Here is a 10,965-nt window from a genome sequence, read left to right as displayed (position 1 = left end):
AGCTCCCAGCACCACAGCAATCAGAAAACTGCTTGTTTATCAATTAACTTGACAACCAACCCTTTTTTAAACAACAAATACCAATGGGAAGCTGGTCAAAAGCTTCAGGATGGATGGATGGGATGGCAGGAGAGACTCCCTGTATTATTTTATGTAACTCACCAGTGGGATGCCATGCACACATCCCAGGAATACAACAGGCTCACATGGAGCAGATGAACTAACAAGCATTTCATTCAAAGATTTTAAAATTAACCAATAATTAGTGAAAAGAGGACAGAAAGGATGAATATCATTCAAATACCAGAGTATTGAATGAATTAGCAAAATGAACTGTTACCATTTCCATAACAGCTTTTCAAAATTAGAGCTGTATCAGGAGATTTTAAAAATGAAAGTATTGCAGCTTTTCCAGAATGGGAAAGATGAACAAGCCTGTCAAGAAACACACCAAGTGTGAAGGGTGCAAGAAGTGGATTTAGACCTATTGTTTTGTACAGTCAAAAGATTAATTTCAAATTGGTAAACTAAATTTTAAATGCATGTTGTACAGCAGCTGTACTTTTAATTTCCTTCCTTTGCTGTCAAAAAACATCCACATATACATGGGCATACTCACATGGAAGTACAACCTGTCAGTTTATTGTATAAAATACAACCTCCAGGTCTCATGATGACTATGCCCTGACAGTATTCCATTCTAAGCAACCATCCACTTTGACAGAATGATTTTTCATTTCAAAGTTAAGCACCTTCCCAAGACTCAAATCTCTTGAAGAAATTCCTTTTTTTCCTCAAAATACTTCTGAAACCACTCGATATGTTCCACCTTCTGTTTGACACTGAGGTATGGGTTTTTGGACAGCCCACAGATGACCAGTTCCATGAAGTGGCGAATGGGTCCTTGCTTGGGAAAGCCTTCGAGGTGTTTGTCCAGGAAGATGTGTTCATGAAATTCAGCATCATCCTCCATTCCTAACAGGATGGACAAAGAAATGACAAAGTTATTATCGCAGGAGAAAAGCAAATTTAAGAAAGTAAGAAAGGATGTAGTTGGCAAATAACCTTAAATTAGTAAAATTAATGGTTCTGTGCCTTTTAATACTCTGTGCACAGGGAAAACGAAGAAACTGCAGAATTTTAAGATATTAATTTCTCCCTCCACACAAAAAAAATGTTAGAACGTATCATACTCCTGTCTACCACATTAGTTCCATTCTGTGGACTCTTTTATAAGAATATTTAATATTTAACTTCAATTTCTGGCTGGTAATCCCATTGAAAGTTGATGCCTGGGCAGAAGCAGGGGGAATATTAAAAAAAAAATAAATCTATTTTCTTAAAAACCTGTTAAATACATGAAGATTTTGATTCATCATGGGTGCTACCTTTTAAATTGGGGACACTTTCTTCCTAAATTCTTTGAGAAAACACTGATTGCCTAAATTTTGCAGAGGATTAAAGAATATGAACTTGTCTTGAGGCAACCTCATGACATACCTGATGCTGAACAGCTATCACACACAGTATGTTCACTCCAAGCCACAGTTTTAACATCTTATTGCTATCAAATGAGCACAAAAAAATTGTTCTTCTGACACTTTCTGAGCCTGTGAGTGTACACTGACATGAAAATGTTCCCTATCTCACCAGCTGCTACTTGTAAGTTCTAACCAGTGCAGAAGATGATGCATTCAAAAGCATCCACAGAACACGTGGACAGGAATCCCTGTGGATCCCTAATCCAGCACAGCTCAGACCCTACAGTCAGTTCTCTTCTCTGTCCTGTGGATTTCCTCTGCTGTTGCTCACACTGTGATGCTACTGGACACCAGATGAAGACTCAGAACACAAATCCTTACACAGAGTAAAAAGGCTGCTCTCACAGTTCCCAATTCTGGGATAAAAAACAAAGGCAAACCAGGATTTGCCATTAGATTTTGCTTCAGTTAGGAATACATGAACATTTTCATTTGATCCCAGTTTGCTACAGATTTGTAAATGACATTTGCACCTTTAAGTAATAATCTGTTATTAGACAAAAATAACAAATATGAACATTTCCAGATGACAAAAGTGGGAATCTACACTATTAGTGTACATGTTTTTTCTCTGCTAGCTAGGATATGATATATTATTTGACACCATTAAATCAGGAGTATTAAAACTGAGTTAATTATGTCAGTCCAAGGCTTCCTCCTGCCTTAAAGCTTCTACAGTTTCAAAAGAAATGATGCACATCTCTGGGATGGAAAAGTCTCTCAGCTTCTATTCATTAAGCTCACATGATTTCTTTCCCATCTTAAACTTTAGGTGCTGCAATAGGTGAAGGAGATGGTGATTGTTCCACAGATTTTTCCTAGAAATCTTTGAGTGCATTAATGCCAGCTACATGCCACATTTATTTCCCTTGTCCTTGAAAGAGAAAGCACATCATCTTCAGAAGCTCTCTTTCCTTTATTTTTAAAGGGAAAAAATAAAAGGTCACATCAGCCTCAGAAGGTGTATTCCTGCTTGGAGACCTGAGGCCACTGAAGAGAAGCACAGAGATGATCCTTCTACCATGCCCCCTACACTGACTTTCTCCCACCAAGGGAAGGTGGAATCTCACTGTACCTAGATGCTGCTGGTTGTCTTCAGAAGCCAACATCTTTTCCAGATTTCCATATTTTTGCTGGCTACAAAAGTGCAAGAGAACTAAACTAATAAACCCACTACTGAAAGAATCTGAATAATGCTGACAGTAGTATTTGCCCTTCTGCATGCTCTTCTTTTGGGGATAGATACAGGGTATCAGGAGAAACTATATCTCATTCTTAATTTCACCAATTTTCACCTCCAACCTAAAAGAAACTAAATAACTGATAGCCTCACAAAACTGCAGGTCAGAAGGAAATACTACATCATGCATTTTGATCTCCTTGTCAAAGACACGACAGACAGTTTGGGGATGAAGTGTTAACTCCAAGCATTTCAGTTAGACCACATATTTCAGTCCTCAAAAAAGCAAAGTGTGGATCACAAAAAGAGACCACAATTGCCCAGAGCATCAGAGGCTGAGACTTCTGGTGGGAACTGATTAGATGAGATAGGCTTGCATGACTCCCCCCAGCCCCAGCAAGCTGCAACTCCTGCTGCAGGGGAAGAACAAGCCTGTTCCTCAGCCTCTCTTGCACTGCCCTTAGAAACCTAATTTGAAAACATGCATGCTGGGAGTCTAAAGTAGAGGATTTTATCAACCTCAAAGCAAGAATCCACCCACTCTCAATACCCTGTTTCCAATCCCCTACATGCTACGTGGCCTGGGTAGTTTCTCTGGCTAAAACTAACTCTGCCAAGACATGACCAACCTTGTCTTAAGGATGACATCTCAAATGCAGATGTCCATCCTTATAGGGAGTGTTGATGACATAAAATACATATATATATATATTTTATGTCATCAACACTATATAAAATATATAAAGATGACCAAGCACCCTGATCTAGTGAAAGATGTCCCTGTCCATAGCAAGGGGGTTGGACTAGATGATTTTTAAAGTTCCCTTCCAACACAAACCATTCTATAATTCTATGATTTTCAGAATATAATAAATCATACTCTTACAGGACATCCCTACAACAGACCCAGATTTAGATCCTCCCCTGCAACAGTTGTGTAACTTCTGACACCTCTCTTGGCAAACTGATCCAATGCTGCTCTGCCTGGAACAGCATCTCAGCAAAACAGTCAGAAGAGGACTTGGTGAACTTCTGCTTACAGGAGCCATCAGAGGCAATTAAGGCATTGATCTTCTCAGACTTCCATTGTCTGTCATTTCTGCTGTAACAATCTCTGGTCCTCCCAAAGCATTTGCTCCTCAGAATGAGGAGCTAGATCAAAGTAGCACCAATAATCTGCACTGTTCTTTTTGATGACTGCCCTCCTCAGGACTTGAGTCAAATGCACAGAATTTTTTAAAGGGGCAGAAATCAACATTTTCCCAAACTTTTTGCCATGGCAAGTCACAGAGTAGAAGAGCTGACTGCCCTCCTCAGGACTTGAGTCAAGGAATAAATGCACAGAATTTTTTTAAAGGGGTAGAAATCAACATGTTCCCAAACTTTTTGCCACGGCAAGTCACAGAGTAGAAGAGACAAGAAGGAAGGAGTGAGAAGCTACACTAATGGTTTGCTAATCTGGTAAAATTTAATCAGAGGTGAGGGAGATGGAGAGAAAGAAAGGTGGTTTTCAGCCTAACAGTGACTTTAGCTGCATCAGACGAGGGAAAGGACATGCAGGCAGGAGCAGACAACAGGGCAGTGGGGGAAGAGAGCTGCTGGCTACTGCAGCAAGCCAGCACATCTAGCCCTGTCTTCAGATGCTCACACCAAGGCCAGAGAAGCTTTAAATATAATGATTTTGCCCTGATGCCTCAAAGCACAGCACAGTGCCTTGTAAAGCACTCGAACGAGAACACCAGAGATGCTCCAGAACAAAGGAAAACAGTTATAAGGGTTTGTTTGGGTTTTTTAATTTCATTTAAAGGCTTTCATAATGCTAAAAGTTGAGTCTCTCTGCTTTCTCAATAGAAAATGGAATTATGCTTACGTTTTTAAAGCCATGTGCTTGTAGCATAAAAGAAAAGTGACACATTTCTTGACACAGAAAAAGCTCCCTCTCCTATTGTGTGAGATGACTTACCACACTGCAAAATTAACAGCAGGAAGGGGCATCTGTCTGTTGCATTCACTGAAACTACATTACACTGATAGAACTGGAGTGAGGTTTTCATGCTTTGAACTGTGCTCTGACTGAACAGCCTCTGCCTGGCAGTTTGATAGGATGGAATTCATTGACTTGATATTTCAACCTGAGAGGTGATAGGTTTTGGAACACATCACTGGAATTTTCCACATGACTAGACTTTGTGGACAAATCAATACAGATTCTTGTTTGAGGATATGTAAAGACCCTTTGTCCATTCTCCAGCCCATCCCAGACAGCAGAGTTCCGGCCACGTTGCTGCAACAGAAAAACCCTTGGCCACCAAAGACGCCTGGTCCACTTAGTGCCCCAGACAGCAGGGTTCCAGCCACATTACAACAACACAAAACCCACTGGCCACAGTGGTTTTCAGCTTGCAAAAACATGACTAGAGCATGCTCGCATTTCTACATGATGGAACAGATCAATTCTGGCAGCAGCGATTAAATTCTGTGAAGAAACTGCCAAAATGGGATGAGAATAAACATTAAGAAACAATGAACCACATTATGCAATTTGCAACTCAGTATAGGACAGATTTTCAAAGACTCCCAGCTTCAGATACTAACCTGTTTTGCTTTCAGTGACTGAATCATTCTAAAGTCGTTCTGTTTGATGTCTTTAAAGTCTTTTAAAAAAAACCACAGCCAAGCTCTCCCTGAAGTTATGAAGTCCCCTTTCCTGAAGTGTACACTTACTTTGTGTAGTTGTTCTTCCCTTCCTTAACATTCACTCTCTCTCTCTGCTGGCTTAACTTCACAGAGAGCTTTTTTTTTTTAAAAAAAAAACAATACAAAATGGTAATAAAAGTAAATAGCCTGCACAAAGATGTCTGGTTAAGATAGAGGCCCAGAGTAGTGACTGCTTATTCTTATGAAACAGATAGAACAAAGGGAGCAAACAACTGTTTGCCACTCAGCTGGCTCAGACAGGGGACTGGCAGAGAGCTGATCAGGATCCAGCTAGCCACTCGGCCTGCAAGCCACACCAAAGAACAGAATCAGCATTAGAAACCACTCACAGCAGTTTCAGCATTCCCCATCCTCTGCTAGAAGCTTCTTTGAAGAAGTTGCACAGTAAAAGATATTATGTAATAGATTTGAATGGTCTTTGGGTGTTGAAAGCAGCAGGGCGGAGGGAGGGAGGGAGTTCTCCCCTTTTCTGGCAGCAGCTGGTCCTCAGAGCAGCCAAACCACCTGCAGGACTTCACCTGAAGAGTGCCAGAATTAAGGTCATCTGAAGCATCTCTGATTTGGGACAGTTGCAAAGTTACATTTGTTTACTATCAAGGATTGCTATTTGTTTACTGAGCATGACTCATAGCTGAAACACTATGATAAAACAGCTAAAGGTCAGAACATGCTCCAATTCTCAAAAAAAGATAAACATAGACAATAAAAGTTCACAGTTCACCTACCAGCTTCGTTGTCAATGGGGTACTCCCACAGTATTCCTTCTTTTGTCCACTGGATCATCTCCTCAAAACCATTTCGGGGAGGCTGTGCAGTTATTGCTGCAATCTCCTTTGCAAACTCCAGATCCCAAATTGTTGGCAAAGATACTAAAAAAGAAATGTTGTCAATCTGTCAGCGTGCCAAGAACTTCTCACCAGCTAAACCAAAGTCCCTCAGCATTCACCTTTACAGACACTAATACTTTCAGCTGTCCAAATTTTTCTACCTCAGATGCCAGCATCACCTTTCTCAAAGAATTGTCTGTTGAAATGGAAGCCCATTAAATTCTCAGATGTCTGGTAAAAACATATTCTGAACTCCTAGGGGACAATTTATTTTTAAGCCTTTCACATGGAGCAGAAATTTAACTTTTTCCACAATCTTTTCCTCCTTTTTGTCTTCACAAATTGTGCACACAACAAACTCTGAACTTGACTGGTGCATTCTGCTACAGGACTCTTGCTTACTACAGGAGTTTTCAGGTACTTCACAACTATACTCTCCTTCAAGAAGACAACTCAGTCTACAAATGATGTCAATCCCTTCCTCAACAGTCATCAGCATCCTGGTTTTTGCCTCTGCAGCTTGGTAAATTCCAATTTCCCATTCTTCTCCCAAAGCCAAACAGTCCTTTTAGGGATACATCTTTCCTGATGTATACAATTCTTTAATTTTTTAAATCACAGTGTATTTGCACAGCAGCAGAGTTGCTCTTAAGAAGTTCATCCCCTCCACCCAGGAGAACTGGTCATGAGCCCAGGCTGGATGCATCACTGAAGTGAAGAGAACAAGCTGTTACCACAGGACAGGGAGGAACCACTGGCAGTGCCTCGGGCTGCTGCTGTCTCATGAGCTGGCCTCAGTTGTGCTCCCCTTTGTTTTCTTGTCTCTCCCTGTTATCAATTCACCCAAAGCTCCTCAGAACAGAGATCTTGATGTGAATTCAAATGTTACAGTTCATTTTAAGTGGATAATGGCCAATCAGCTATTATTTCACTACTTGTAAGTTTAAGTATTTGAAACTAAGATAAAATTTGATCTTTGGCTCAGTGGCTTAAAACTCAACTGGACTTTAAAAAAAGAAATATGTCTCCCCTCTCCTTTAAGAAAAAAACCAAAGGAAAGGGCAAACAGTACTTTTACATACTGAAAAGTGTTTTCACATACTCAAAAGTGGTTTCATTTTTTGTGTTAAATCAGAAGCTACTTTTTCAAGTTATTTCTCACTTAGCAGGGAAGTTTCCAGAACTATAATCCCTAGTTGCCTACTTCGATTGAGGGCTGGAGGCAGGAATAAAATAGAGATAAAAGCCAACATGAGAAACCATACCAGAAGGAAATTATTGTCCACATCTTAAAGAATAACTTCTAATAATGCACTACTACTAAATCTCTTAATAGAAGACAGCAGGAACTCATAATTTCAAACTTACAGTAAAAATCATAAATCTATTTCACCTCTGTGAAACAGAAAATACTGATACTTTATGTTAACAGTTATGACTATTTTTTCAGCAGGCCAATTTACTTTCCAGTTAACAGGTTTGCAAAATAAATATTCAATACATAACACAGAACTTGCTTTTCTGTCATGTATAAACATATGTAAGTATAAACTCATTATCTCCACTAATATGAGCCAAGAAAGTGAAAGGAAATGAATCAAGGTATCAAGTATCACACTGGTATTTCCCAAGACTAATGCAGAAGAATTTTTGTCATCAGGCTTAGTTAGCAAGCCAAGTAATAAGCTTCCTGGCTTACACTGTGTTGTAGGTTTCCTCAAGGTTACCTGGAATCCAGAATGGAAATATCACATAAAAAGCTGAAAGAAGCTTATTTCTTAATATCTAATTACAGATCTAATAAAGTCCACTTGCTCTCTTGCACAATTTGTACACATTCCAGTTTTCTGTTAAAAAAAAAAAATGTGTACCAACTTTTATCTAGGGTGACTACTATGTACTGTTGTGTCTGCTTTGTGCTTTTTTTTTTTGTTATTTTTTTGCTTTCTGCAAAAAAACAAGTTAAAAATTATCACCATTTTACCTGAGTAAATTTGATTCAACTGAAACACCAGTTACTTGAACATCCCCTTTTTTTTCAAGATAGCTAAAAACAAATGCTACATCATTCATTCATTTTTTTTTTTTTTACTTAATATGGGCTGCCTTTAAGGAAATTGGCAGCCTTAAAAAGCAGGAAATTCAATTCCATCCTAATGAGCAACTTTCATAGTCTACCACAGAGGCAGCTGCATTCAGAAAGCTCATAGCTGCTGGAAAATAAGCAAATAGCACTATCTGACTTTTTACTAAAGAAATTAAGTAAACAGATTAATTTCTCCCTGCAGTTTCAAGTGTAAAGAAAAAAAAAACACCACTACTCTGCTGGAATCTGGCAAAAACTAACAGTCCTGCTCTTGAAATGGAAACAAGGAGAGATCATTTTCTAAGGTATCAGAGAAGAATATTATTTCTTCTGCAACTGCTGCCTTTATATAGAGTTCTAAGTCACTGTGCCACTCAGTGAATGTGAAGATAGGTCAAAACTATCCTGCTGTGCTGTTTTGTTTGTTTGATCTTACACAAGTTTTGGCAGGTATATTTAGTGGGTAAGGAACTGGCTGGATGATCACACACCCATGGTGGTCAAAGGCTCAAAGTCCAGATGGAGATCAGTTACCAGTGGTGTCCCTCAAGGTCCTTCATTGGCACCAGTACTGCTTGGTATCTTCAGCAACAACACAGTGGGAGTGACTGCACTGTCAGCAAACCTGCAGGTGACACCAAGCTGAGTGGTGCAGTTGACACATCTGAGGAGCAGGATGCCATCCAGAGAGACCTGGACAAGCTTGAGAAGTGAACCCACGTCAACCTCATGAGGTTCAACAAGGCCAAGTGCAAGGTCCCACACCTGGGTCAGGGAAACCCCCAGAATCAGGACAGGCTGGGGGATGAAGGGATTGCGAGCAGCCCTGTGAAGGATTTGGGGGTACTGGTGGGGGAAAAACTGAACGTGAGCAGGGAATGTGCACTTGCAGCCCAGAAGGCCAACCAACTTCTCAAAAAAAGAGCAAGGCCAGCAGGTGAAGGGAGGAGATTCTGCTGTTCCACTCTGCTCTGGTGAGGCCCCACCTGGAGCAGTGTCCAGCTCCAGAGTGGGCACAAAAACGACCTGAGGGCTGGAACACCTCTCCTGTGAAGAAAGGCTGAGTTGGGGTTGTTCAGCCTGGAGGAGAGGGAGACTTTATTGCAGGCTTTCAATACTTAAAGGGGGTGCATAAGAAAGATGGGCATAGTCTTTTTGGCAGGGCCCTTTGTGATAGGACAAGGGGTAATGGTTTTAAACTAAAAAAGGGGAGATTTAGACTAGATAGAAGAAGCAGGTTTTACACTGAGGATGGTGAAACAGTGGCACAAATTGCCCAGAGAGGTGGTAGATGTCCCTGCCTGGGAAACACTTAAGGTCAGGTTGGACAGGGCTCTGAGCAACCTGCTCTAGTTAAAGATGTCCCTGCTCCCTGCAGGGGGTTGGACTAGATGACCTTTAGAGGTCCCTTCCAACCCAAACCATTCTGATTCTAAACATGCATAAAGAGCTTAAAAGCAGGTAAAGTAAGGCATTGTTTGTCAGCCACTTACAGGATCTTTCAAGCTGTATATACAACACTAAGCAAGAGAAGGCCACAAAGCAACCAAATTCATGGTCTTGGTGGTTTTTCTTCCTGCCCTGCCTATGCCCACAGCCACCTGTAGGGCACACTTGTTTCCCTGGGGTCACAGCCTCGTGTTTCTTTGCCATAAAATGAATGTGTCAGCTTTGCAACTTGACCAAATAAGCCACTGGAGCCAATATACCCATTCTCTAGGCTAGTTTTGCACTCACAGAAGAAAGACTGGTCTTAATAACAAAAAAAGCCAGTTTTAACCTTCATTTCAGTGACAAAATCTCTTGATTAATACAGAAAACATTAATCTATCACACTGCATGGAAGTTTTGTTTACTAACAATCAGTTACATTAAAGTTCAGAGTTTTTTTGATAACTTTCTGCTTTCAGATTTATTAACAGATCACAAATCTCCTTCACAACAGTGAATCTCCCAATATTCTAAAAATTCAGAACCTGGCTTCACTGTGTTTTTCATTATTAAAATTTCCACTAACCTGTTTTCAGTGCATTTTCTGTTTCTGGAGAAGCCTTAGCAAATATATTGAGCCTTCTTCCTCGTTTGAGACTTTTATAAACAAAAAAAGAAAAACAATATTTAGTATTTCACAACACTTCAGCACGCTGCCAGATAACAAATTTAAAAGCACAAAATATTCTCCTGAACTAACAGATCTCTGGAGGAAAAAAAAAAGAGATGGTTACTCTCACTAAATCCTCAGGCTTTTAACCAGAGAAAGTATTTATGACTTTATCACTCATCTGTAACAGAGACTCTCAAAACATCTCTATGTGAAAGAATGAACATAAATCAAGCATTATATTTGCAGTCATTTTTTTATGGAAATATTTAAGAATCTGAACAAAGCTAAAGAGTATCAAACCACAGGACCCAAGCAATTTTACACAGTTGCAACCAAAAAGTGAATCTGGTAATTTGGGTTTTTTCCTTGTAAAAATATTGCACAATTCAGGAAGAGAAGAGGCAACAGCTCAATCAAACAATTCCTGCTTTATGACATAAATAGCCTGTTTGGAAGATTACACAGCCATCTTCTTTGCCATATGGCAGACACTCAAACTATATCTGTAT

At 40.0% G+C, this 10,965-nt stretch overlaps 1 protein-coding gene across 1 annotated transcript in view; it reads right to left on the bottom strand.

Moving 5' to 3' along the window:
- Positions 1–763: 763 nt before the first annotated feature.
- Positions 764–10,965, bottom strand: part of MRPS31 (mitochondrial ribosomal protein S31) — an 18,119-nt gene continuing 7,917 nt past the window's right edge. Inside the window, exons 4-6 of the mRNA XM_008948626.1 lie at positions 10,370–10,440; positions 6,165–6,308; positions 764–975 (exon numbers count right to left, since the gene is read on the bottom strand). Coding sequence (XP_008946874.1) covers positions 764–975; positions 6,165–6,308; positions 10,370–10,440 — 427 coding nt within the window. The remainder of the gene's footprint in view (positions 976–6,164; positions 6,309–10,369; positions 10,441–10,965) is intronic.

This window comes from Merops nubicus, unplaced genomic scaffold, assembly GCF_000691845.1.
Source record: "Merops nubicus isolate BGI_N331 unplaced genomic scaffold, ASM69184v1 scaffold10941, whole genome shotgun sequence".
Taxonomy (NCBI): Eukaryota; Metazoa; Chordata; class Aves; order Coraciiformes; family Meropidae; genus Merops; species Merops nubicus.
Note: the sequence above shows the minus strand (reverse complement) of the source record. Positions and strands in the feature narration are given on the sequence as shown.